A 25,221-nucleotide genomic window follows, 5' to 3' on the forward strand; every position below is an offset into this window, starting at 1 on the left:
TCCAGGAGTCCACCCCCCAAATAAAAGCACGCAGTCTCCCTATAAAACGCATATTCCCACGAAGCATCTGCCCTCAGCACTGCGCGTATATTTGCATTTATGCCAAAAATATTTTCACTTTATGTTTGGCCTTGGGACGATTCTGTACACTTTTACGATGCTGGGAAACAGCGTGTGCATCCTAAACGAGGACAGATTCCTGAACAACGTGGGAATATGCAGGAAGAGCGACCATGCCTCAATTAGGCAACTTTCCGAGCTGATTAGAACTGTGAAAACTCTCTGTTTTATCCCCCTTATCATTGTGAATAGTCTCTTTATATGCTACTGGATGCTTCTGGGGTAGTATATGGGCGTGGAAAAGTTGAAAAATTTTATGCAACTGGAAGACGTCTTTGATGTTAAGTCGTTCATAGCCATAGGAAGGAGGAATTCTGAAGCCTCCCCCGCAGAGAAGTATAGGGGCACACTTTTGGGGTTCTTCAAAAAGCTGAAAGAACTTCCGACGAAGTACGACCTGCACGCAGCTGCGCAGTATATAGTCCCGAAGGAGATACTCCCGCACTCTCCGGAGTACTCGAAGGAAACGGTCTTTCCCAGGGCGAGGATCCTCCCACAGGATGCCCGCATGACGAAGTGGGAGGCTTTTGCTGCGAGAAAGGGGATCCGGAGGAACAAGAACAAGTCAGGGGGGCGGACGTACGATGAAGTCACGCGGGAGCACGTCCCCTCGTTTGGAAGAGGCAGCAAGAACGATCTGGACAGAAACTGGCTCATCGAGATAAAGGACCACGAGGATCCGATGGTGGACAGACACTCCGAGCTGAAGGAGCAGAAGAGGAGAAACAAGAAAAACCAGGCCATGAAGGAGTACAGGAACTTAAAGAGAACCGACAGGATAAGCCACTTCCAGAGGCGGGATACCGCAGGGCAGTGACTCCATGGGACCGAGCAGAAAGTACAATCTCGCGCGAAAAGATCATTTTCAAGCGGATAAATATCTGCAAATTCCGGAAAGCCAAAAAGATGCTCCAGGAAGACGATTTTCAGCAGTACGCGGAAAGCGAGAGATACGTCTCCGCACGAGAGACTCTCCCAGAGTACGACTCGGAGAAGGTCTTCATGCTTATGGACGTGAGCACGGGAATGCAAAATGTGCGCTTCTACTTGCACCGGGGGAATGGGTTTTCGAGCGTCTACTTGCACCTGCACCAGAGGAACTCCCTGGGGAAGTGCACTTCCATCTGCAAGAAAGTCTCCAACTGCACGCTTTCTAGCGAGTCCTGCACGAAGAGAAAGGACGAAAAGTGCTTGAAATTTTCCTGCTCGCAGTGTGGGACGCTGAAAACGCCTCTGTGGAGGAAGTTCGAGGATACAGTCGTTTGCAACGCGTGCGGACTGTACTCCAGGACGCACGGGGGACTCTCTCGTCCCAGGCGCCTTTTCAAGGGCAAGGACCCGGAAAGTGGCAGTGCGCCAATGGAAAGGCAGGATATATAATAAATGAATTCCTTTTTGAAAATTCGAAAATTATCTTCATGAAGAGTAAAAAGATAAGAGGCGAGGCGGATCAGCAGCAGTTAAGGCGCAGAATAGAGATGCGGTACGAGCCAAATGGGGCAGAGAAGAAGCCAGTGCAGGAGGACCCTTCAATCCGCGCGATTAACGTTAAGAAGATGCTTATAAGCTACTACATGAAAACAATGCAGGCGAAGCGCGTGTACGTTGATGAGTCTCAAAGGATGTGTGGGTTCTGCCACACGAAGGAAACCAGCCTGTGGCGCCGAATTGGGGATATAGTCGTCTGCAATGCGTGCGGGCTGTACTACAGGATCCACGGAAAGATGCGGAACAAAGACATTACGCGAGGAAGGAAGGCAAGGCCCCAGGAGGTGGAGGAGCAGGAGGGAACTGATGACGATAATTACGAGGAGTAGAGAGCTATAGAAAAGAGCCAAAATAATTTCATATTAAAGTATGAGGCATCTGGAGGACCTTTATAATTAGCAATTGCTTATTGCTGCTCTGTGCAGAAGCAAGTTTGCTCGTATTGGTTTGCTTGTATCGGCCTGATATGGGCTGCATACGTTGGACATTAGGGAATAGAATAAAATGTCTAGCAAATCTAAAAATAATAAAGGCCGTAATTTTCACTGCACTTCTGCACTGTTTTATCGCTGTGCCGACGTTTTTATTTTCTTCTCTCTAAAAGTTTGCAGTAAATACTTTTCGATCCGAAAATTTTTTATGAGTTCTTCACAGGCTGTGTGCGAGTCCGCCCTGGAGCAGGCCGTTATTAGCAAGAATAAGGAGTTTCTGTATAAGTTTGTGGAGCTCCAGGAAGATGCCCAAGCAAAGATGATTTCTGGGATTTCCGAGGGATCAGTCATTCCCTTGCTGGAAGTTCTGACTGAGCTTTTTGAGAGCAAGGAGATGCGGTACGAAGTGCTCCTGTGCATTCGGGCGGTGCTTTCCTGCAGGAGAAACACTCTGAAGAGCGTGGCCGTGGATGTCGTGAAAAAGGAGGGGAATGTGTACTCCTCGGACATGGCGAGCAGAAGCGATGCTTTGAAGCGGATACTCATCTCCATAAGCAAGGAGAAAGTAGACCTCAACAAAGTGTACGAGCTCAAAGGGAGAATTGCCTTCGTAAAAGAGGCAATTGAGGAGCGAGAAGATGCGAAGGAGAATGTGCCCGTGTGCAGAGAGCAGTGAATAAATAGAGAGTGCAGGATTTAATTGTGCCTGGCTGTATTTTTATGAAAAGTTGGGACGTGCCAGAAGCTGCTGTGGAGAGGGCGTGTGAGGGCCTGGTTCTTGGCGTCATGGGGTTTTTCTGCGTGGTCGTTGGGTACTACTCGGGTGTGATTCTGGAGGAGTTCTGCGCGGCTGCAGGGCGTGTACTGCGGGGGATCCTGGGAAAGTTCAGGGCAGCCGCAAGAAAGACGCTGCTTCTGGAGGTGCAGGATTGCAGGGAGGCTGCAGTAGTTTGAGGGGTGTTTTGATGGGGTTATAGTAAATTTGTGGTAGAGTTATAGTGCGTATTGGCGATCATTTGATCGTGCTGTAGTAGGATTATAGCATACATTACAACTATTCTAGTATAAGTTTATAGCATAGTTCTAGTATAAGTTTATAGCATACATTAGAACTGTTCTAACACTGTTCTAACATAAGTTTCTAGCATACATTAGTACTGTTCTAGTATAAGTTTATAGAATGTTTTACTACTGTTCTAACATAAGTTTCTAGCATACATTAGTACTGTTCTAGTATACATGCTATAATACATGCTATAACACTGCTATGGCATAGTTTTGAGCTTTAGCTTCTGTGGGGTAATAATAGTAAAGTTGACTCTTTGATGCTTATTCGTACATTTATTCTTGTGCTGGCCTTGGGCTTTTGAATCTCTCCAGAACTCTTTTATGGTACACATTTATTTTTTGCTCTTGCGCTTTCCCAGGATAACCTTCAAGAGCTCCTCTATCGATGCGGACCAGGACATTTCTTTCGCTGTCCGCAAGCACTCTTTTTGCATCTGCACGTACTTCTTTGTGCCTGCTATTTTGCGGGCCTGTTTCAGAAGGATTTCCAGATGCGCCTGACTGGGCTCGTACCATTTCGGGCTTCTGCTTACAAGAACGTCAAACATGTAGACTCTGCCATTCCGCAGGCTCACAGGCGTAGTGTGGATGTTCTCCATCTGGCAGTTGATCAGGAAAGAGCCTTTTTTGCTGCAGAATTCAGGTGCAGGCCCTGCATTCGTCACAATAGGCACTGCCCCAAAGGAGAGGCCGTCCAGAATGTTTATTCCGAAGCCTTCTCCCCTGTACGGGGCCACGTTATAGTGTGCCTCCTCAAGCATCTTTTGCACGCTTTTATCGGAGATGTATCCCTCCGTATAGATGATCTTGGGCCCATTTCGGACCTGATTCGTCCGGACCAGAGACCTGAGATGCCACTTTGCAGAGCTATCCCCGTACGCTGCATGGATCCGCAGGACTACGTTATCCTTCCGCGTAAATGCCTTTGTAAAAGCCTTTACCCCCACGTCCAAGCCCTTCCTGGCAAGTGCTCCGCTAATCATCACGAATCTGACGCAATCATTCTTTTTGGATTTTCCGTTTTTTTTATCAAGACCCTGAAACCTGTTTTTTCGCGGAGATTCCAGGGCTTGCAGCATCTTAAACGTCTCGTGCGCAACCCCATGCGGAACCACGTGGATCCGATGCCCTCCAATTCCTCCACTCTCGTGCACTTTCTTGCAGAACCCCGACGGAACGATGAGATGCACGCGCTTGGACCTTCTAAGAGGCTCAGACCAAACGGAGGGAATGACGCTGAACTCCCACGGGAAATGGACGAATATTTTCGGGTACCCGGGAATTTCATGCGGTGGATACGGGGGAAATCTGTTCTGGATCTCAACTCCGGGCAAGGCAAACTTTCCCTCCGGGTATATTGCCCTTCTCCTCGTTGTTTGCCCGCTTTCTGCCAGGTACAAACGGACAAGTTTATAGCTAAGCTCCCGGGGAGTCCTCCGGGCTTGGAACTTTGCAAGTGCGTCCGAGCGAACGAGCAAGTTCTGGTGCTCTGCCAGGCCCAGGAGAAACCGGCACGAGACTATCCCCATCCCGGAAGGCCTGAAATCTCCCCGGAGGAAAACTCGTTTCAGGGGAGAAGCCTCGAAAAAAGGCTCGAAAATCTCTCGGGGGTGTCTTCTCGGCCTGTTGTACATATACCCTGTGCTTCCCCCTTTTCTGTACGCGAGCAGCCGATGGGAAACTGCAAACCTGTTCTCTGCCTCCTTGAAAGCCCACTTCCTGCTCTTTTCTGAGGCCAGTCCTGGCATTGCAGGAGCATCTTTTCGGGTTTCCACCGTAACTGCCATTTTTTTCCTATTTACTCTCACAGTGACTCCGGGAAGGCGTAAAACCAGGCTTCCTGCAGAATCTGCCGTTAAAATCGTTGAGTCTGAGGGGCCTAAATCAACGCCCTTTCTTCGCACGTCTGCAAAGACCTCTCGCATGAGCCTGCTGTAGGGTCCCCGGACAATTTTATTCTTGGACTTTTTCAGGTTCTCATCAACTCCCCGGAGAAAAATCCGTTGCAGGCGATTTCTGCGGATTTCTGCGTTTATGTGGAGGTTTGCACCTGCTAGAAGCACGTAGAACCCGTCTGGAACCTGGAACTTTCTGAGGGTGACCGTTTTCGTGGGGGAAGTCTCGGGTTCTCCAGGGAGGGCGGAGACTTTCTCTGGGGGAATTCCGCATGCTGCTACGAGGAGACTCTTTTCTCTGGGGCTGGAAACGATGACTCGGCTGGAAAGCATCGATATCCCACGGAGTGTTACGACTATTGGGACTTGCTTCTCCTTTTGTGGGCGCAGCATCTCTTTTACGCCGTCAACGTACGTTATAATGGGGGTCTTCAGGGGGATTCTCCGCATTTTCTCGATTTCTGCGTGTGTTTTTTTGTTTATTCGGGTTATTCGGAAAATTACAGCGCCTTCTGGCAGTTTCAGGGCGTTTTGGAAAAGGCTCTGGGGACTCCGGGGATTCTCCTGTGCAGGACTCTGGAGTGCTTTTTGTGGGGTGCTGCTCTCTTCTGAGGCGCATATCCACCCGAAAGCCAGGGCTGCACATGCAAAGGCTCTTCCTATAATCATGAAAAATAAACAATGCGAATGTAAATGCAATTACCTGAAAAAGTGTGGGGTTCAGGTTATTGCCCGGGCAGTTCTGCAATAGTTGCTGTGCCGTGTGCAGTAAGTATGCTATTTGTTGTGGGGTGCTGCGTAAATGGCAGTATTTATTGCGTGCTGTACGGTAAGTAGTGCCGTTTCTCTTGCTTTGTGCACTCGGGGTATTTATTGCAGAGTGCACCATATGCTGTGCTAGTTATTGCGTGTTGTGTAGTAAGTGCTGTGTTTATTGGGTGGGTGCAGTGATAGATTATTTATTGTGCCGTGTTTACTAATTGGTGGTGGATTCTCTTTCTTATTACGCACTGGAGAGCAAGTGCACTGCTTATTGCGTATTGTAGCATGGGTGCTGGCATTTATGGTGCAGTGTGCACTAAGCAGTGGGTGTTTTACTTACTGTGCAGGGCGTAGTAAGTGCCAGCATATTCTCCTACTTACTGTGCAGTGTGTGCCAAGCAGTAGAAAGCATCGGCAATTAGTACACACTACGTAATAAGTAGCTGCATTTTTCCCCACTATTTATTGCGCGGTGTCTTAGAAATCCCACCAACTGCACACTGTCCAGTAAGCAGCAGAGCTCGCCAGAATCTAATGGGCACTGCGCAATAAATAGTGCGATTTATGGCACACTATGCAGTAAATGAAAACACCACTACCTACTGCACACTGTGCAAAAGCAGCAAGACTTGCTGCACACTGCGTAACAAGTAGCACATGGTATGCAGTGTGCAGCAAGTAGGCGGAGCTATTATTACCTATGCTACACCACCTAATAAATACCAGCACGCATGCCACACTGTGTAATATATACTGCCGTTTATTGGTTTCGGGTTATTCGGGGTTTCCCTCACTCGCTGCTGGAGTCGCTATCCAGGTGCTGCTCCTGGACGCACGTCTCCTGAATGACATCACTGAGCCGGGCAAGAGCACTCTGATCGAGTTCGTCCAAGTTCACTTCGATCTCGTCCTGATCCACGAGCGTATATGGGACATTTTGCTGGATAAAAGCCACTACGCTTTTCATTCTGTTGTGGGGAAGTGCCTCCACGCGCTTCTTGAGCTTGACTTTCTCCTCATACCCGAACTCCGGGGGTGCAGGCCTCCTTTCAAGCCGCCTAAGCTCCCCCTCGTACTGCGCAATAAGGCTCTTCAGCGCAGAAATCCGTGCTGCATCATCTCCGGCCTTTTTCTTCTTCTTATCCATGAATATCTGCTTGAATAAAGCGTCTAACTTCGTGGCGCAAACGTATACTTCCGTTCCCTCCGTGTTGAATGTGTGGCAGTTGCTGATCATTATGTCGAAGTCTCGGACGAATTCATCAGTGCCCTGATATTTTCCGGAAACAAGCTTTTTCTTCATCGTGGAAATGTCCATCGGGTGCTTTATAAGGGCGTAGTAGTTCGGAACGAGGCTCTCATCCACGGGCTCCAAAAACGGCCAATTTATCCGCCTGTGCTTGCTCTTGGATATCTCCCCCAAGGCATCCAGGCACTTTTCCCTCTCCTCCATGGCCATTCCAGACGCACTCGGGCCCATTTTTTGCTTCTTTTTCTCGCCCTCCGGGAGTTTCGGGGAGTTTTCGGGCTGAGTTTTCCCCTCCAGAGCGCCCTTAGCGAGCAGCTGCTTGTACAACTTCTCAAGGGAAAGCCCCATTTTGTATACGGCAGTATCCGGCTGATTGTACGTATAGCAGTTGGAAAGCATCAAGTTTACATCTGCTTTGAACTCTTCTGGGGTCTTATACGCGCCTGTTTCTATCTTCTTTGAGAGTGTGGAAAGGTCCATTGGGTGCTTTATTTTGTCGTAGTAATCGGGAATGTTGAGCCTATGCGGGTCAACAGGATAGAGAAATGGGCCTGCATGCGGACTCTTTTTCAGCTTCAGAAGAAGGTCCTTGCAGGCGGAAATTTCACTCGGCATTTCTGGCTCTGGCATGAAAAAATTAAAATTGCAGAAAATGCAGGCTTTTATGCGGGTTATAATAGCACGACAGTATCACGGTATAGGTATAGAGTTAGTTGGGTACATGAATAGATAGATGTGTTAGTTTAGTTGGTTGAGTAGATGTGTTGAATAGTTGGTTGAATAGATAGTTATTCTGGCTATTCCTTGGTTGGTTATATGGTTGAATGGCTGTTCTGGTAGACTTTTAGAATTCCCACGCTCTAGAGAAGGCCAAAATCATAATGGACGTGTGTATGTGGAAACCAAAGGATCACCCAAAGCGTATGTGTGAGCAATTTCTATTCAGATGCAAAGAGATTCCGAGCATAAATAAGCGCCAGCTGTAATACTGGAAGTGATAGTGAACCATTGTCTTTTGTTCTTTTTTGTTCTGCTTAAATACATATGCACTTAATTTTTCATAGTCTTGCATGGCGTTTGTCAAGCCAACATGTTGTATGTTGAAAGCATATTTACTCGTAAATTGATTATTGTTCTGGCAGCAGTCATAAACAATGACAAGTTAAACACATAAGTTTTTAAGAAGGCCGAAAAAAATAAAGAACAATGGTTCACATGGATACTTCCAGCAGTACAGCTCAAAACACGCTATAACTGTCCCATTGGCCACCCACGCATTTAAGACAGAATCCGCCGCAAGCTTGGAACAGCAGCACAGCTCTTCCATCCGTTGAAAACCCAGCAGCTTCCTGCGGCCTTCTTCTCCCGCGCCCACTAAACAAACTTGGCAGTTACCTGCTCCAAAGCACATATGTTTTTGCTTCTTTATTTTCCATAGAGATTCAGCCAAAGAACAGCCCGCACTTGCCTATTTGTGGCGTGAACTGAATGGTTGGCAGCAGCCACACCACACTCAAAGCTTCGCCACTTGGGCACTGGGCAGCCCGAGAGCAGGCAAGGGAAGGGCGCCATCAAATAATGCTTTCGAGTCAACCCTGGAATCTAGTGCATGCTTGGCGGTAGAGTTCACACAGCGCTTCAAACTTCGCGCAGCCGCCTTCCCCTACAAGAGCATTCCTTGCTCTATTCAGGCTGTCTAGGGTAGAGTTTAGATTTACGTACCACCAAAAATCGCAAAGCCTTCTAAGGTCTTTTTCAAGATACCCTGGCTTAACAGTCTTGTAAATCTCGACAATTGCGTCTCGATTCTCCTCCAAGCCCCTCTCCAAAAGAATCGCCAGCCAGGACAGCCGCAGCGCATTGGCCAGGGCCTTGGCCGTCACCAGGTCTTCTCCCGCATTATCTGCTAGAACAAGCGCACATATCTCTTGTAGGGATGCCATCGGGTCCGTCGAAAACAGATACTTGCTATGCTTTGCTATGTTCGCATGTTTATGCAGCAGCTTACACCTGAACAGCGGCGCATTTTGTTTCTCTGCGTACGCTCGAAGACACCACATAAGGTTTTCCCGTGTAAGCAAATCGGTATTTTCGAAGGGATACGGCACGAAATGAATATTAAGCATGTATGAGTTCCAAAGCTCCCATCGCGACTTTTCAGACAGCTGCAGCGCTGGACACAGCACCTGCAGAGTGCTAGAGACTATAGGCACTTTCAGGATATAACGCCGGTTTGTCGAGTCGCTAAGGTCAATGCTCCCTATCATGTTCGCAATCAGTCGACCCACTGGGTGTGCCAGCGTCAGCACAATCTTCTTCTGCTCGGCATACAGCACCAGCGCATAGACAAGCTCCTTCCTGAAGTAATTGCTCATAGCTGGCAGCGCCATCAGAACGCGGGTTGGCCTTGCTGGACTGCACTCAACTGTCCACCGCGCAGCTTCTTGCACATCTTCAACTGTTCTGTTTGCAAGGTTTAAAATGTCCTTTACAGCTGCCATTCGTTGCATGCACTCTGCAAGCACATAGCCAGAAAACAGCGCTTCCCTCCTGTACTGCACGACCGCCGTGCCCAACACATTCTCCTCTCTGCTAGAGAGAGTTCGGTGAGGAAAAAATTGATTTCTCATCCAAGTCTCTTCTTGTGTGAACACCGCCGTTGTTTCACATCTGTTGATGCCTTCGGGCACATGACGTATTGTAATTATGTATTCTTTGCCTCTAAAGAAACCGAAGTCCTCTCTAATCGTCACCGCCACGCCTTTGTCCACTGCTATCGAGCGCAGCAGCGCCCGAACGCACTCGATCGCCTCAGGAGTTAATTCTGTCCTTCTTTCCGCATCCATGGCTGCCTGGTGCGCTGCCAGCTCGTCCATCACGGCCTGCGGCCGCCCGGTCATCAGCGCAAGCACGCGCATCTGGTTTAGAACCGTCGGCTCCAAACTCCCCAGCGCCTCTACAAACTGCCTATGCACCATGATCCACAGGTCTCTTCGTTTTTGCACATGTCCTTCCTTCAGCCAGCCCAAAGAAAAACCCTCTTCTATGTGTGTCTGCACTGCCTCAAAAAACGCCCTGGTTTTGGCCACCTCCTCCGTGTTTTCGGCCCCGGCCAGCAGGCCCTCCAGGCTGTACGCGTTCTTCTCTGGGTTGTATGCCAGGCACGGCAATAGCAGACACGCTCCAAGAAACCTGCAGTTCGTAGCATGCTCGTTAAAGTTCTCCTTATTCTCGTCTGAGGCGCTGTCAATTAGGACCGGATATCTGGCTTTTCTTTGAAAATAGTTAAACTCTTCCAAGTGCTCCAAGGCCGTTAAACCAGGAAATATCTCTAGAAACGGCGCAAGATTCGCTTGGGCCTTAGGCATCCGGCTCTCAGGCACAAACAGCCGCCCGGCCACGCTGTCCGCGTCTCCCACGCTCTCAGCCAAGCCCATGCCCTCCACGAGCTTGAATATGCACTCCATCACAGACATAAGCTCTTCCGCGTTTTCCACGTACTCGCCTACGTAGGTGAGAATAAGAAGCTGCGGGCTCTCCAGAAAGTATCCTGTTTTAAACTCTTCGTATGTGCTCGGCAGCCTGTATGCGCTTCTGCACCGCTTGAAGAAGTTTACTACATTCCACGTCTCGGATGACTGCATTTCTCCACTCTCCACGGCTGGCATGTTTATATATGCGTCCACCAGCACCTCCTCGCTGTCTTTTCTTTTTTTTAGAATCACTTTGTTCCCAGCTGCCTCAATCGGAACGTCCATGCCCTCGCTCAGCAGAACCAGCGCAGTCAACACGTAGTGCGCCTCTGTTTTTGTTTTGCAGCTCTCCCGGAGAAACTCTGTGAAAGAGCATGGCCGTCCAGTTTCAACCGTCAGGCCCCCCTTCTTCTGCAGGCCAAACATATTCACCAGCGTGCGATGGAACGCCACGCGGTACTCTCCACCTCCTTCAAGTAATACATTGCTGTTAATGCCATCGGGCTGGTGTGCCCTGTCCTTTTCTGGCTCTCGGGCGTACATGTACACCTCTTTTCCGCTTTTATCTACCTCTCCGCTTGGAAGCAGGCTGAAGCTCGTATCCAGCCCGTACGCGTACCTCCGCAGGTTGTACATGTATCCCAGCCATCCTAGCCTTTCTACACACACCGGGTGCCCCATCCACTCCGGGCTCACACAAACTTCTTCCCCACGCACATATCCCACGGGCATGCAAAAGCATTCCACCATCTCATTGTAAGTCATGTTTATACACGCTACCGCATGCACTTCTGCAAGCAGCACACATATAAAACCAAAGAGCAATCTCATCTTTGGAAAACTTGTTTTTTTTCGTTTAAATGCTTCTCGGCGATCAGCGGATCAAAATCATTCAATAAGTCAAACTAGTTCAAATCAGCTTATCATGGGGAAAAACAAAAAAGCTGCCAAACTCCCAAGCGGACAAACGACGCTTCTTAGAGTTAGGCGCTGCGCGCTTTGGGCTCTGCGCCTGCTGCCAACAAAAACAAAATGCGGGCGTGTGCACGGGCAGCTTATACAAAGTTGGCATTTTGCATGCGTAATTTGTTTTTATTGTCATAGATCCGGGGCAGGGTTGGGCCTGGTCTAGATCCAGTTCCAGTAAAGATTTGTTAGCCTTTGGAGAACCCCAGCGATCGGCTTTAGATTGACTTGTTTTTATGCTCTTCGATTTTCTGTGCGTCTTTTTTGAAATTGCTCTCGTAGCTATGCTTATAAGCGATCACTACTGTTTTCAATTCTTACGCATCCATATCAAAAACGCCAATCATGATCTTGGCCGTCTCCAATAGTGTGGAAATTCAGAGAATTCACCACATTTATATAATTTATACTAACATGCAATATGCACGCACACTCTGCACATGATTAAACGCCCGGAGTCACAAGCCGGGCTCTCTCTGTGCCACAGCCCCTACCAGGCCTGCTCTGTTTAAAACACCGTTTTGTACCTTTTGTTTTCTCTTCTCCTGCGAGTGTGGGCTCCTTTCCTCTTTTCCTGCCTTCAAAAATAAGAAACAAGCCTCAGTCTCTGTCTCTCTGCACACAGTAAAGAGAAAGAAATCAACCACCAACACCAACAAAGCTCCATACTCTACAGAGCCCCTAGCTGAGAGCACACGCCCCCTGCATCAAACTGTCCTTTCCTGCCTTCTCTCGCTCCTTCTCTCTACCATATGTATTTGTGTGTTTTCTACTATACCATCATAACACTCAAAAAATAAATTCTTCATTCTGCTTTTTGCCTTCCAGCCTCTCCAGAGCACTACATTTTGTTTACTTTATTTTTCTTTCTTTTCCTGCAGTACAACTGCCCACACAGCACCCCGGCTGGCTCGTGCAAAGTGCTCACATTTCTAATGTATTTGTGCAGTTGTCACACCAACATCTTGACAATTAATTGGCCAGCTGCATGCAGCCGTCGTCCTGTGCGATGCGCCTCCTCTGATAGACCAGCCTGCCCGGAGTAGGGGGTGTTTTATGCTGAAAGCATGGTTACTCCTAAATTGTTATTGCTTAGACGAGCCTAATTAAGGGGCTATATAACCCGAACTAAGGGATATATTACATAGTGTCTATATAAGTAGGTCAAGAAATAGTAAAGGACAATGTTTCGCATGGCTACTTCTCGTATTACAACCCACGCAAAATGTTATGCACTTATGCTTGCAGCGCTGATGCACTTCGCGCACGCGAGAGTGTCGTTTAACGAGATTATGGAGATGCAAAGCACTGAAATAAGAAATAGTACCGCCTTCATCAACCCGAGTGGGCCGCTCTGCCTGCTGCGCGGGCTCGTGTACTCCGATCTGGGTTACATACACAACAAGCGCTTCTTTGCTCCTGAGATAGAAACTGACTACAAACTGGAGCCCGCTGGAGACGATGAAACCACAGAAGAGCACAAATACACAAGAAACGCACAGAAGGACAAACCTTACCCATCAGAAGAGGGGCCCGATCTGAGCTCTGGTCTCGCTGCCACAGACTACACTGTGGAGTATCACCGCACCCTCATCGAGATGTTTCCGTCTGTCGACGGGCACACTCTGTCTGTGGCTGTAGGCCGAAAGGACTCCTTTTTCCAGGCTCTGCAGAGAATGCCCACCAAGCAGCACGCGAACTACGTGTTGGCTGCGCTTCTCCTGCTGAGCGAGGGCGTCGACGTGCCCATCGAGGCAACAGAGAAAGAAATCACACTAGAAATAGGCAGTATAGCATTTGAGACAGGCCAGTGCAAAAAGGCTGCCCAGGTCATAAACTTCTTCAAAGAGAACAAAGGAAAAGGAAAACTTCCGTGCACACTAGAGACCTTCAGCACCGGGGAGTTTCTAAACACTCCGCAGTTCCTCATCCAGGCGTACGTCTTTGAGTACATTAAGAGCAAGGACGACGCCCTGGACTTCGCAGCGTGCGTGCACACCATCCTCAAAAGCCTGCCAGAAGACAGCTGCAAAGACGTATACAGCGCGTGCTTTGTGGAGAGCAAGGCGGAGGAAGACGATTTCCTGTACATGTTTACGCAGATTCAGAAAGTCATGAGGGTTCTGGGCTCTTTCCCGTTCACCAGCCCAAGCATGCTGCCGGCGTACACAAGCGTGCGCGCCTGCAAGAGAGGCCAAACCGAGTTTCTGGACGAAACCTTCAGCAACTGCGTGGAGACAGGTCTATTTGTGCTCTTCTGCTGCCTTGCACACGACCCAGTTCAGAAAAAGTACGACGTGGAAGCCATGCTCGGTGAGAAAAAAGAGAGTGATAAAACAGAGGCCCTGCGTGCCTTCTTCCAGTTGGAAAGTGTCACCCCAAAGGCATGCGCCGCTCAAGACACAATGCAGGAGTGGAACCGCGTCGTGTCTGGCCTGCAGAGCGAGCACATCGCGTACAAAAGGGAGAGCAGAAACGAGGTGCGCTCCGGAATTTTCAACGCTCTCTACGTTGTGGCGGAGGTGACGGGCAGACGAGAGCAGGAGGAGCAGAGAATACGCGAGCTTGAGCTGATGCTAAAAGGCTGTAAAATTGGCAAGAACTCTGGAGACGTGTTTGAAAAAACACAGGAGTATGTGGCAGAGCTTTTCATGTCTCTCTCCGTGGACAAATCCTTAAAAATCAGCTTTTCCAACTTGAAGGTCGACGCCCGAAGCGACGGGCAGAAAGACCTCTATGGAAAAATCACCCTGAAGTACAAAGGCAAGAACAGCGCGATGCAGCAGGGAATATGCCTTGCCTTTCAGCCTGGGCATCTGACAGTAACCCTGTGTCCGTGGACCTTCTTTTCTTATGCGCATGATCCAATAGAGGTCTTGTTTTTGGCGACAGACTCTTCAAAGCCCAAGACCTTTGCTGAGTGCGCGTTTGCCAAGTATGCAAGCGCGTGGAGGGCCAGGCACATGGAACTCTACAAACCAAGCCTTACTGATGGCATTTCGGCGATTGCAGGCCGCCTGGCGACAAGTGAGGCCCTGAATCACCCAAACCAGATTTTCTTGCTCGGAAGCGCTCTGAGATACGAACAGATACAAGACATTTCCGAGCACTTCATCCTGCATGCAGCAGCAAAGGGCACCAAACTCACCCAGGAGCACCCGGGCGTGCGCCTGCTCTCGAATCTGCTAGGAAGCCTTCCGCTGGACGACTATGGAACGCAATTAGTTGTGCTTCAGCACACAGCCTTTCTGGGCATGCTGCGCAAGCTATTTCCAAGAATCGTCCTGTCAAAGGAAAGATTTTCTAAAATTTATCAAATCTCATCCACTATCATCGGAATAGCGAGATACACTGGACACAGCTGCACGCCCGCAGCAAACGCCATTATGAAATACTTTAGAGAGTACAAAGAGCAGGTGCGCGAGCCTCTTTTTGGATGTTGCCAATTAAAAAACTTTACCATCATCTCTGAAATGCTTCCCGTTTTGCTCGCAGACAAGTCAATGCGCCACACAGACGAAATTAGAACACTCCTTCTCGACGTGGAGGAGAAAGACCGGGAGGAGGCGCTGGATGCCAAGGCGCTCTTCGACCTCCTCCTGTTCCTCGCCAGCTTGAAATACAAAGACACCCCGCCCGATCTGATGATTGCTCTGGGCAGCAGACTTGAGCCAAGGTCGATACACGCATACAATAATCCCAAGTACAAGCCGTATATCATCGACAGCCAAACAGTCACTGCGATTCTGGAGGGTCTGAACACACACCGGAGCGCCCTTCTGCAGACGTCCAGCGGAAAAAAGGTGTTCAGAGACGTGGTGGACATACTCCAGTCCATCATAGACCAGAATGAATAGCCACTGCGCCCATGCGCTGGATTGCCGCTTGCTCTTAGCAGTATATTCGCTGCGCTTTTATACAACTTCTATCAAAAATAGAATCGCCCAAATTCTAACTTTCCTTCCGACCCTGCAAAGAAAAATAAAACTTCTCTAGACTGGATTTCAGCCTTCGGCCTCTTTCCACGCCGTTCATCTTTCCCTGCATGCCAGGCACTTAGTTGCAACACTTGAAGTGCCAGTAAAAAGTTGTCTTTTGTTCATAAAATCGGCCTTCTTAAATACTTATTCTTGCATTTAATTTGTCATAGTCTTGCATTGGGAACTTGCGGGGCAGACAGGCGAAAGGAGCGGATGAAGAGCGAAGAGAATGTGCAACTTAGAACTGTCTTTTCTTTTTTATTTTTGCAAATTTTTCAATGAGTTCCCAGAAGTGCCACTGCATGCTGAAAACAGCTGTGTGCGCAGGAAATTATTCAATAAATCTAAATAGTTCTACAGATGCATCATATAGTGGCACAGTATGAGAGAATGAGTATACTCCAAGCAAAAAACAAATAATTAAAATTGTTATAAATTCGGGCAGATTTTAGCCTGTATCTAATGCTAGTTCCAGTAAAGAGTTATTAGCCGTTGGACAGCCAAAAATGCCGACTATTGACTGTCTTACTGCTATGTTCTTCTTATTTTGGCATCTGAGGTTGAACTTGCTCACACATACGCTTTGAATGGCCGCTGTAATTTCAAAATTCTTAAAGATATGCTGCAATACGGGAAATACCAAGTGAATCACTCTCCTTTATTCATGCCGGCCTGCTTAAATACTTATGTATCTAATCCATCATAACTCTATGACGTGCTGTCTTAGGAGCAGCTTGCCTTCAGCACAGAAGAATCCATACTGTTTAATTCGAGTATAGTTTTTTCAAATAGCGTGACAGGAGCTGATTAGAAACAAGCAAAACATTCATGTATTTTCTGTCTGACAGGCTGATTCTTGGAAAAGCCGGGCGCGCATTGTGTGTATAAACTATCCCGAGCACCGTCTCTCCTTGCTTTGAAAGATTGTCCAGCGGAAGGCTCCCAAGTAGGTTCGAGGTAAGGCGCATGCACGGATGCTCCTTCGGGGGGAAATTGCCCTCTCTTACCTGTATTGTGTTCAAGGCCAGGTAGAGGCTGGCAATATGTGCCAGTTTGTGTGTCAAGGCATGCCCCACCAAAAAGAGCTCGTTTGGGCTCCCTGGGAGCTCAATTCTCGACAGGCGCCGTGCGATCTCTATGATACGTTTTTCCAGTTTTTCTTCTTCAGGGTCCATGCCCCCGAGTCTCCACACGTCTTCGTACTTATAAAACAGGCACTCGATAAAGGTCTTGGGCTCCCCGCATCTGCCCGCAGAAAAAAAGGTCATGCTTTCGTCCTTAAGCAAGGCCCAACTGAGCAGGAGCTTGACACTATCAGAAAACTTAATTTGTATGCTATGCTCGAACAGGTTATCGCTACTTGTGTACTTTATGGTGATTGTTCCGTAGAGATCATCCTTGTCATCATTTACCTCGAACATAAACAGTCTGGAAAAGCTGGTTTTTATGGATTTATCCACAGAAAGAGACTTTAAAAGATTTTCCACGTACTCTTTTATCTTTTCAAGTGTTTTCTCACTGTTTCCATTTTCAGCCGATTTCATCATCAGTTCAAAATTCTGTATTGTAGGCTCTTCCTCCTTTCGTCTGCCTGTTATTTCTGCGATAATGTAGAGAGCGTTAAAAAGTCCGGGCCACGCTTTGTTTAGGTCATTTCTTTCGTATTCGATGTACTTGCTCTGCAGGCCAGACACGACTCGGTTCCACTCCTGCATCGTCTCTACGGTAGGGCACTGTTTTGGGCTGACACTTTCCAACTGGAAGAATTCGCGCAGAGCCTTTGCCTCCGGATGATCCTTTTTCTCACCGAGCATGGCTTCCACGTCGTATTCGTTCTTTTCTGGATTATATGAAAGGAAGCAGAAGAGCGCAAGTAGGGCAGGCTCCATGTTGGGCGAGAATGTTTCCTCCAAAAGTTCGAGTTGACCTCTCTTGCAGGCGTGCAAGTTTATGTGCCCTGGCACCAATTTGTAGTTGGAAAACGGAAACCGCCTCTGACTCTCTATGAGTTTCTGAATCTGCACAAACGGCTGCAGAAGCTCGTCTTCTTCAGCCTTGCTCTCCACAAAGCAGGCGCTGTATACGTCTTTTCTCTCATTTTCCGGCAGGCTTGTGAGAATGGCGTGTGCGCACGCTGCGAAGTCCAGGGCGTCGTCCTTGCTCTTAATGTACTCAAAGACGTACGCCTGGATGAGGAACTGCGGAGTGTTTAGAAACTCCCCGGTGCTGAAGGTCTCTAGTGTGCACGGCATTTCTTCTTTTTTCGGGTTAGCTTTGAAGAAGTTTATGACCTGTGCAGCCTTTTCGCATATATTTTCCTCAACTTTTATGCTGCCTATTTCTAGTTTTACTTCCTTCTCTGTTGCCTCAATGGGTACATCGACGCCCTCGCTCAGCAGGAGAAGCGCAGCCAACACGTAGTTCGCGTTTTTGCTGGGCATTCCCTGCAGAGTCTGGAAGAAAGAGTCTTTTGGGCTGTTATCCAATGACAGAGTGTGCCCGCCTGTTGACGGAAACATCTCGATGAGGGTGCGGTGGTACTCCACAGCGTAGTCTGTGGTAGCAATACCGGCGTTAAGAGCAGGCTCCTCTTCTGATGGGTAAGGTTTGTCGTTCTCTGCGTTTCTTGTGTAGTTGTGCTTTTCTGTGGTTTTAACATCCCCAGCGGGCTCCAGTTTGTAGTCAGTTTCTATCTCAGGAGCAAAGAAGCGCTTGTTGTGCATGTAGCCCAGATCGGAGTACACGAACCCGCGCAACAGGCAGAGCGGTCCCTTTGGGTTGATGAAGGCGGTACTATTTCTTATTTCAGTGTTTTGCATCTCTATGATCTCGTTAAACGACACTCTCGCGTGCGCGAAGTGCGTCAGGATTGCAATTGTAAGTGCATAAAACTTTGCGTGCATGATCAGGGGTAAAAAAAATATTTTTTTATACTTTTCAGATTCCCCCTTTAGAATGGGCTGGGCAATTGATCAATCAAAGTGATGAAAAAACACATTTTTTCTGTGCTGAAAAAATAGTTTCTCGTAATTGGTTATTGCTTAGAAGGGCCAATTAAGAGGCAAATATAGTTTGGACGATATGGGACAGATTAAACAATGTCTATCTAAGCAGGTAGAAAAACAATAAAGGCCGTGAATTTCACTTAGCACCGCCACATTACAACCCAGGTATTTAATTTGTCGTTGTTTGTGGCGTGCTGTTAAACAAATGCCAATTCATCAGCCAAACGACAACCAATTGCGAGCAACTATGCTTTTAGCATAGAACAAATATCATACTACTGTTCATTCTTACTACTTTCTGCATTTCTTATCAAAAAGATAGCCCGTGTTTGTTTTTGCCAAATAAAAGCCTTTTCTAATATGCTTGAAGCTATGCAGGATGATGTTTAGCTGGTTAAATTACTTATCAGATTGCACCATATCGTTGCTATAACTGTGCTAGCCTTCTTAGTGGCTACAGCATTTTTTCGGGTTATTCTGGGGATGTTTTGACTCTCACGGAATCCAGAGAGTGAAAAAAAGAAAAGACGGTAAATACTTTTTGCATTTACAAGAGATAAATATACACTATTATCTAAATATGTCTAACTAAGAAACTACGTGAATATCCTACTGAGAATTTACTAATTCATTATCTAATATCTACTTCTATTCTACTTCTATTCTACTAATATCCTACTACTATTCTACTACTATCCTACTACTATACTAGTCCATTATCTTCTCTACTTCTATCCTACTAAGTATCCTATTCTACTACCACCAATTATCTATTATACTACCACCAATTATCTATTATACTACCACCAATTATCTATTTTACTCTACTGCTATTCTACTATTATACTCTGTACTTCTCCACTGCCGTATTGCTCTCCTACTATACGCCGTACTCCTAGCTGTCCTGCTATTATTGCTCTATTAATATTTGTTTTATTTTTGCTTTCCTTATGCACGAAGAAATAAGCTACTCAACAACGACCTTCTCCAGCAAAGGAGTCCTCGTTCAGTGCGAGAAAGCTCTTGCTGCTGCCAAGAACGGAGCACTTTCTTTGGGGATTCAGGCTGCAAATGGGACTGTTCTTGCCTCCCTTAAAAAGAGGCCTTCTCCCCTGGTGGTTTCCAGCAGGGTCCAGAAAGTGCATAAAGTCTGCGATTCCATCATCTCCACGTATTCCGGGCTAAGCGCCGACTTCAGAGCGGCCCTGGAAATTGCCCGAGAAATTGCTGATGATTTTCTGAAAGTGTACGGAAAGTATCCTCCTCTGGAGACGTTTGTTCGGGAATTTTCGAAGAGCATCCAGGAAAAGACGCAGAAGGCAGGGCTTAGGCCGATTGGATGCGTCTGCTTATTTGCAGGGGCTGAGGAAAGGGCAGGATTGTACCACATTGACCCTTCTGGATCGATAAAAAGTGCCAGGACCTTTGCCGTTGGAAGGTTCTTCCGGGAATGTGCGCAGTTTTTGGAGAGAAGGTGCTCGGAGGAGATCGAGATAAACGATGCTGTCGTAATTGCAGCACTTGCAATGCGGGAGTTCACAGAAACGGCAATTTCCGAGGAAGATGTTGACATTTGCACGGTTACTTCAGAGGGAATACACGCTCACTCCCAGGAGGAAATTCGGGAGATTTTCAGGAGCATGCAATAAAAGGGCGCCACTTACGACACACGGTCTATTTACTCTGCCGCTTATTGCACACTGTCTTATTACTAATAAAATATTCTGCTACTTACGACACACGGCCTATTTTCTCTGCGACTTATGCCGCACTATGCAATATGTGGTCGGTGCTAATTGATTTTCTAATTTCCACAGAGCCTGAAATAGAGGATTGTTTTTTGCTGTATGCTTATATCAAAAGCACAGATTCTGCACGATAAAGTCACAGCCCGCCTTCGTGACGCACTAAACGATAAAATCACAGAGATGAATGTGCTTTCACAGATCCAGGCCTTTTTCAGAAAGAATCCCTCGATGCGGAAAGAGACAGAAATTTTCACGTGTTTACAGGAAATCCTGCACAAAACAGGGTTTCTCTCAGGGCTTGGAACAGGCGAAATATGCCCTGACAAAGGCGTTTTGGAGGAGCTGGACTCTTTTCTGTGTGACCCCTGCGTATTCCCTTTGATGAGCATGTCTCGGGAAATTTCAGGTTCGATGCAAAATATTGTTTCAGATTCCGATAGCAAAATGATGCAAGTTTTTAGCAAAACATTTACAACGGTTTTTTGCAAATATTTTCTGAACCTGACAAAAGTTGCCTGGGTTTTGCACCGGCTGAAAACTGCACCTGAATCCTCCATGGACAGCTCCAGACGCGCCTGCAACACGATTAAGCTGGCAGTTTTTCTTAGGAAGCAGTACGAGACTGTGGGATTTGCCTTGAAGATTCGCCTTCTGCAGCTTTTGGACGTAATATATGCGAATGGCGTGAGCCTAGGAATAGGTTCCGGAGGGAATATTCAGGTCTTTCTTCGGGTGCTGGAATCGATGAAAAAATCTACATTTTATCAATTTATCGCAAAAGTTTTACCATCTGCAGAAAACACGTTACTTTCAGGTTCTGGATTCCCAAATAAGGCAAAAAACTCGAAAATCCTCGCATGGAAGAATGCCGCCAAAAGAGTTTTGCAGGCCCACAGCACGTGGTGGTTCCTTGAGGGCCTTCAACTAAGAAACAGCAAAAACTCTGTTATAGGGGCTTCTTTGCTCCTATACATTGAAAGCATACCGGACATTAAAGGATACGTGGAAGAAGCCAAAATAGCCTCGCATATCAAGCAGGTTAAGGAGTTCATGTACAAAATTGTGCTAGAAATGGCCCGTGATAAATACGCCGAAAATGTTCCGTTGGGTGTTTTGAGTGAAAGCGTAGTGAGTTCAGAATTTTCTGAACTGGTTAAGAATCAAAGGGAAAGCTTTACCGGGAAGTGCCTGGAGTGGATTCATACGGGAAAGCACGTTGAAACAACAAGGAAGAAAAACACGTGCAGAAAACGCATGCTTTTGGCGGGGGCTGTTTTGGCGGGGGTTCTTGTTTTGGTGGGAACGGCCTGGGGGTGCACGAGTTGCTATGCGGGGTGCATTAAGTTCGAATAGTGGCAGCGCGCAGAAATCCGGATGCTTTTTACGCACTACGTAATAAATGCTGGGTGCGCACTCTCTTTTGCTTTTCACGCACTGCACAGTAAGTCATAAATCTGCGACTTAGTATGCACTCGGGATTATAGTACCACAAATAAAAACAGATTATTTTTTGTGCTGTGCGCTATACGTGGCAGAATAAATGCACACTGTGCTATAAATAAAGAAAACACTATGGCCTAGTACACACTGTATTATAAGTAGCAGATTAAATACACGCTGTGATGTAAATAACCCGAATACCACAACTTGGCACACACTGTCTCATAAATACTGCCTATGTTACCTTTTATTTGCTAAATCTTGTGCTGCCTGCATCTCCTTAACCGCCTCTTCAGCACTGGGCCTTTTCCCAGGGTCTTCACTAATCATGCTTTTAACCACCCGATACATGCCCTCAGAGACCCCCGACTTCCGAATAAGCTCTTTCTTCACATCAGCACAGACACTTTCCCAACGAACGCTCTTCAAAGGCGCTCCCACGTCAAAAAGAAACTCCATCAGAACAAGCCCCGTGCTGTAAATATCGCTCGCATACGAGCAAGCATTCTGCAAAAGCTCCGGCGCCATGTACAGCCGGTCCCCGTCAAATTCAATTTCCGTCAAATCAAAAACGGATCTGCTGATTCCAAAGTCTCCAATTCTCACAGAAATTACTCCATTTTTTTCGTTTAAATAAATATTTTCAGGTTTTATATCAAGATGAATGATCCTATTCGCATGCACAGCCTTCACTCCCTTCAAAATTTGGGCAGCAATTTCCGCCTTCTCGCTCGGGGAGTGCTCTCTTTTCATCGCTTCTTTGAGCGTGCCCAAATTGCAAAAGAACATCTCTATGTGCAAAAGCCCTGCCTCCTCCCAGGCCCTGAAAATTTCAACGACAAATCGGGACTTCCTGAGCCTGTACAAAAACTTCGCCTCCTTCATGCTCTGGGCTCTTTCCTGCTTCGTGGCCCACTTCCTCCGGGAAACCTTCACCACAGAGACTCCAAGGGATTGCGAAGTGCAAAAAGCACACTTTTCCGAGGAGAAAGCGTCTGGAAATTTTTGCACGAGATACACTTCTGAGGCTGGGCTTATGTGGAGAGGCGCTTTTATGGAGAAGTGCGACGAAAAGTATCTTTTTACGGGGCACACGCTTTGGGCTTTTACGACAGGGGCAGCCGTCTCTGTCTCTGCAATGAAGACTCTCTTTCTTCGCCCGAACCTTTTCTTGCGAAACCATATCTCGGACTCCTCCCCGGAATTTTTCGGGTTATTCGGGGGATTTGTCTTTAATTCAGCGATCTTCCCCTCCCTCGAGATCTTCAGCTTGAAGGGCGTCTCTATGTTGGAAATGTGTTTGACGGGGTGCTTCTTCTCCGGAGTCTTTGGAATGATTCGAGCATTCTCATACTCGTTATCACCCTCTGAGTCCGTGTGAACTTCGCTTGGGATTTTCTTTTCCTCGGCTTCTCCCATTGGATGAATGTTCTTTTAAATTTTTATTACTCGCAAATATATGCAGCAGTTAGGCCAAAAGGGCATTTATTGCAGAATGGGCTGATACTTCAGGCAGGAGACTATTTTAGAACATAAAGTGTATCTCTGCACTTTTATTTTGGAGGCATTCTAGGAATTCTGCCAATCTCATACCGGGCAGTATCCTCTACTCTCGGAGTATTATTCATATTACTCATCTGATTACTATTCATACTATTCATACTATTATTCATAGGATTACTACTATTCATAGGATTGTTCATACCATTACTACTCATAGGATTATTCATACCATTACTACTCATAGGATTACTACTCATACTATTACTCATAGGATTATTACTCATAGGATTATTATTCATAGGATTATTCATACCATTGCTATTATTCATATTACTCATACTACTATTCATAGGATTATTCATACTACTATTACTCATAGGATTATTCATACCACCCATGCCATTGCTTATACCATTACTACCATTCATACTACTCATCTGATTACTACTATTCATATTCATACCCATACTACTATTCATGCCATTGCTACTATTGCCCATGGAATTATTCATACTACTCATCTGATTACTACTATTCATGGGATTATTCATGGGATTTCTCATTCGGGATATCCGGTCATGCCACCATCTCCCAGCACTTCCCACACTCTCTTCAACATCCACGGGGCTTATTATGTGCGCATAATTCTCCTGGAGACGCAAATCCACACTCTCCCCCTCCCCGGAGAGGCGAATATTCCCCCTCTCCTCAGAGGACAGGGCAGAAACAATCCCTGCATGAGAGTTTACAACGGAGAAATTCCATCCCTGAAAAAACTCCCGGAGACCTGCAGGCCCCAACTCGCACGCCCGGTAGAAAAACACCCGCATCTCCTCCATAGAATATCCGAAGTCTCTGGCGTATTTGCAGCCAAGAATCCAAAAAGCAGGATTCATGAGATCAGATACTTTCTTGTGAATGTTCCGGCACTTTTCCCCAAACCGGCACTCGCCCCTCCTGTAGTACGGACACTCCATCCTGCAAAAATATTTACTCTTTTTATCCTTTAAAATACACTCTGGATTCTGGCTCTGGGGAGGGAGTTTGTGGGCGAGCTTAGCTCAGTTGGGAGAGCGTTAGACTGAAGATCTAAAGGTCCCTGGTTCGAGCCCGGGAGTTCGCATTTTTGTCCCCGCAAGAAACCAAATCCCAAAGCCCACGCGAGTGCATCCTCAGAAACATCTACATCTTATTTTTATCAAGAAAAGACTGTTATTATTGGGAGACATAGATAAAAGACCGTTATTATTGGGAAACATAGATAAAAGACCGTTATTGCCCGAATAGTCTGAAATTAGCCTTTATTAAAGCACGCACGCAGCCTTCTCCAGGTACTCGCTGAGTGGCCCCTTCTTCTTCAGCTCCAGCGCCCCAATTCCCATTGGCAGCAGAATTCCTGCCTCCTTCATGCGCATGAAGTCTTCTCTCTCGTACGGCGTAAACCCGAACTTTGTTGAAACTTCGATCGACTGCTTCCCTGCGAATTTGTGCAGGGCTCTGCGAAGACCTTCCCGGACTTTTGCCTCCGTTCCCTCCTTGCTTCTGACTTCGATCAGCGTCTGGCCGATGTTTACTCGGGCAGTTCTTCCGTTGGGTTTTCCAAAGGATCCTCTCATTCCCGTCTGGAGTCTGTCAGCTCCAGCACAGCTCAACATTTTGTTGATTCTAACGACGTGATGCGTGTGTACCTTTATCCTGAAGTGGAAAGAGTCTTTGTCCAGATTCGAGGTTAAGTACTTGTTTAGCGCTATTCTTGCAGCTTCAAGGGCTTCCGCGGAAATCTGCTCTCTCTCCAGGGAAATTAGATTGGTGCAGATTGGAAGGTCTAGGACGGGGGCCTTTCGCTTTCCTGTGTCGTATTTCGACACTTTAGAGTCAGGGACTCCTCTGCAGAACCTTGACTTTGGGTACGGCTTGTTTTTTATGTATCTGTAGCATCTGCCTGGTCTTCTTCCCATTACAAGGGTGATAAAAATGCAGAAAATAAATAAAAAATAAAACTACTTTTTACGCACTGCTGCACAGGCCGCAGTACTTACTGCGCAGTGCATCATAACTCACAGCACTTTTTGTGCAGTCTGTCTTTATTTGGG

The 25,221-nt window shown here is 47.1% G+C and overlaps 15 protein-coding genes across 15 annotated transcripts; 8 read left to right on the plus strand and 7 right to left on the minus strand.

The window, feature by feature from the left end:
• Nucleotides 1-121: 121 nt before the first annotated feature.
• NEMAJ01_0512 (immediate early response 3-interacting protein 1) lies at nt 122-346 on the plus strand (the record flags this gene model as incomplete). Its single annotated transcript, XM_047914350.1, has 1 exon — nt 122-346. One exon carries the CDS (start codon nt 122-124, stop codon nt 344-346), a length of 225 nt encoding a protein of 74 aa, XP_047770307.1.
• A 3-nt stretch (nt 347-349) lies between these two features.
• Nucleotides 350-937, plus strand: NEMAJ01_0641 (regulator of ribosome biosynthesis; the record flags this gene model as incomplete). Its single annotated transcript, XM_047914479.1, has 1 exon — nt 350-937. The coding sequence occupies one exon, from the start codon at nt 350-352 to the stop codon at nt 935-937; it is 588 nt and encodes a 195-aa protein (XP_047770436.1).
• Nucleotides 938-1,026: 89 nt separating this feature from the next.
• On the plus strand, nt 1,027-1,500 carry NEMAJ01_0642 (uncharacterized protein; the record flags this gene model as incomplete). The annotated part of the gene is made up of 1 exon (XM_047914480.1): nt 1,027-1,500. The coding sequence occupies one exon, from the start codon at nt 1,027-1,029 to the stop codon at nt 1,498-1,500; it is 474 nt and encodes a 157-aa protein (XP_047770437.1).
• Nucleotides 1,501-1,538: 38 nt separating this feature from the next.
• NEMAJ01_0643 (uncharacterized protein) lies at nt 1,539-1,937 on the plus strand (the record flags this gene model as incomplete). The annotated part of the gene is made up of 1 exon (XM_047914481.1): nt 1,539-1,937. The coding sequence occupies one exon, from the start codon at nt 1,539-1,541 to the stop codon at nt 1,935-1,937; it is 399 nt and encodes a 132-aa protein (XP_047770438.1).
• Nucleotides 1,938-2,247: 310 nt separating this feature from the next.
• Nucleotides 2,248-2,715, plus strand: NEMAJ01_0644 (uncharacterized protein; the record flags this gene model as incomplete). The annotated part of the gene is made up of 1 exon (XM_047914482.1): nt 2,248-2,715. One exon carries the CDS (start codon nt 2,248-2,250, stop codon nt 2,713-2,715), a length of 468 nt encoding a protein of 155 aa, XP_047770439.1.
• A 724-nt stretch (nt 2,716-3,439) lies between these two features.
• Nucleotides 3,440-5,671, minus strand: NEMAJ01_0645 (uncharacterized protein; the record flags this gene model as incomplete). The annotated part of the gene is made up of 1 exon (XM_047914483.1): nt 3,440-5,671. One exon carries the CDS (start codon nt 5,669-5,671, stop codon nt 3,440-3,442), a length of 2,232 nt encoding a protein of 743 aa, XP_047770440.1.
• Nucleotides 5,672-6,554: 883 nt separating this feature from the next.
• Nucleotides 6,555-7,643, minus strand: NEMAJ01_0646 (uncharacterized protein; the record flags this gene model as incomplete). Its single annotated transcript, XM_047914484.1, has 1 exon — nt 6,555-7,643. The coding sequence occupies one exon, from the start codon at nt 7,641-7,643 to the stop codon at nt 6,555-6,557; it is 1,089 nt and encodes a 362-aa protein (XP_047770441.1).
• A 959-nt stretch (nt 7,644-8,602) lies between these two features.
• On the minus strand, nt 8,603-11,317 carry NEMAJ01_0647 (uncharacterized protein; the record flags this gene model as incomplete). Its single annotated transcript, XM_047914485.1, has 1 exon — nt 8,603-11,317. The coding sequence occupies one exon, from the start codon at nt 11,315-11,317 to the stop codon at nt 8,603-8,605; it is 2,715 nt and encodes a 904-aa protein (XP_047770442.1).
• A 1,328-nt stretch (nt 11,318-12,645) lies between these two features.
• Nucleotides 12,646-15,309, plus strand: NEMAJ01_0648 (uncharacterized protein; the record flags this gene model as incomplete). The annotated part of the gene is made up of 1 exon (XM_047914486.1): nt 12,646-15,309. The coding sequence occupies one exon, from the start codon at nt 12,646-12,648 to the stop codon at nt 15,307-15,309; it is 2,664 nt and encodes an 887-aa protein (XP_047770443.1).
• An 887-nt stretch (nt 15,310-16,196) lies between these two features.
• Nucleotides 16,197-18,335, minus strand: NEMAJ01_0649 (uncharacterized protein; the record flags this gene model as incomplete). Its single annotated transcript, XM_047914487.1, has 1 exon — nt 16,197-18,335. The coding sequence occupies one exon, from the start codon at nt 18,333-18,335 to the stop codon at nt 16,197-16,199; it is 2,139 nt and encodes a 712-aa protein (XP_047770444.1).
• A 1,052-nt stretch (nt 18,336-19,387) lies between these two features.
• On the plus strand, nt 19,388-20,086 carry NEMAJ01_0650 (20S proteasome subunit alpha 2; the record flags this gene model as incomplete). The annotated part of the gene is made up of 1 exon (XM_047914488.1): nt 19,388-20,086. One exon carries the CDS (start codon nt 19,388-19,390, stop codon nt 20,084-20,086), a length of 699 nt encoding a protein of 232 aa, XP_047770445.1.
• A 198-nt stretch (nt 20,087-20,284) lies between these two features.
• On the plus strand, nt 20,285-21,538 carry NEMAJ01_0651 (uncharacterized protein; the record flags this gene model as incomplete). The annotated part of the gene is made up of 1 exon (XM_047914489.1): nt 20,285-21,538. One exon carries the CDS (start codon nt 20,285-20,287, stop codon nt 21,536-21,538), a length of 1,254 nt encoding a protein of 417 aa, XP_047770446.1.
• Nucleotides 21,539-21,865: 327 nt separating this feature from the next.
• NEMAJ01_0652 (membrane-associated tyrosine- and threonine-specific cdc2-inhibitory kinase) lies at nt 21,866-23,044 on the minus strand (the record flags this gene model as incomplete). Its single annotated transcript, XM_047914490.1, has 1 exon — nt 21,866-23,044. One exon carries the CDS (start codon nt 23,042-23,044, stop codon nt 21,866-21,868), a length of 1,179 nt encoding a protein of 392 aa, XP_047770447.1.
• A 134-nt stretch (nt 23,045-23,178) lies between these two features.
• NEMAJ01_0653 (uncharacterized protein) lies at nt 23,179-24,105 on the minus strand (the record flags this gene model as incomplete). The annotated part of the gene is made up of 1 exon (XM_047914491.1): nt 23,179-24,105. One exon carries the CDS (start codon nt 24,103-24,105, stop codon nt 23,179-23,181), a length of 927 nt encoding a protein of 308 aa, XP_047770448.1.
• A 327-nt stretch (nt 24,106-24,432) lies between these two features.
• Nucleotides 24,433-25,086, minus strand: NEMAJ01_0654 (large subunit ribosomal protein L10e; the record flags this gene model as incomplete). The annotated part of the gene is made up of 1 exon (XM_047914492.1): nt 24,433-25,086. The coding sequence occupies one exon, from the start codon at nt 25,084-25,086 to the stop codon at nt 24,433-24,435; it is 654 nt and encodes a 217-aa protein (XP_047770449.1).
• Between the last annotated feature and the right edge of the window lie 135 nt (nt 25,087-25,221).

Source organism: Nematocida major (assembly GCF_021653875.1).
Source record: "Nematocida major strain JUm2507 chromosome Unknown 2427, whole genome shotgun sequence".
Taxonomy (NCBI): Eukaryota; Fungi; Microsporidia; genus Nematocida; species Nematocida major.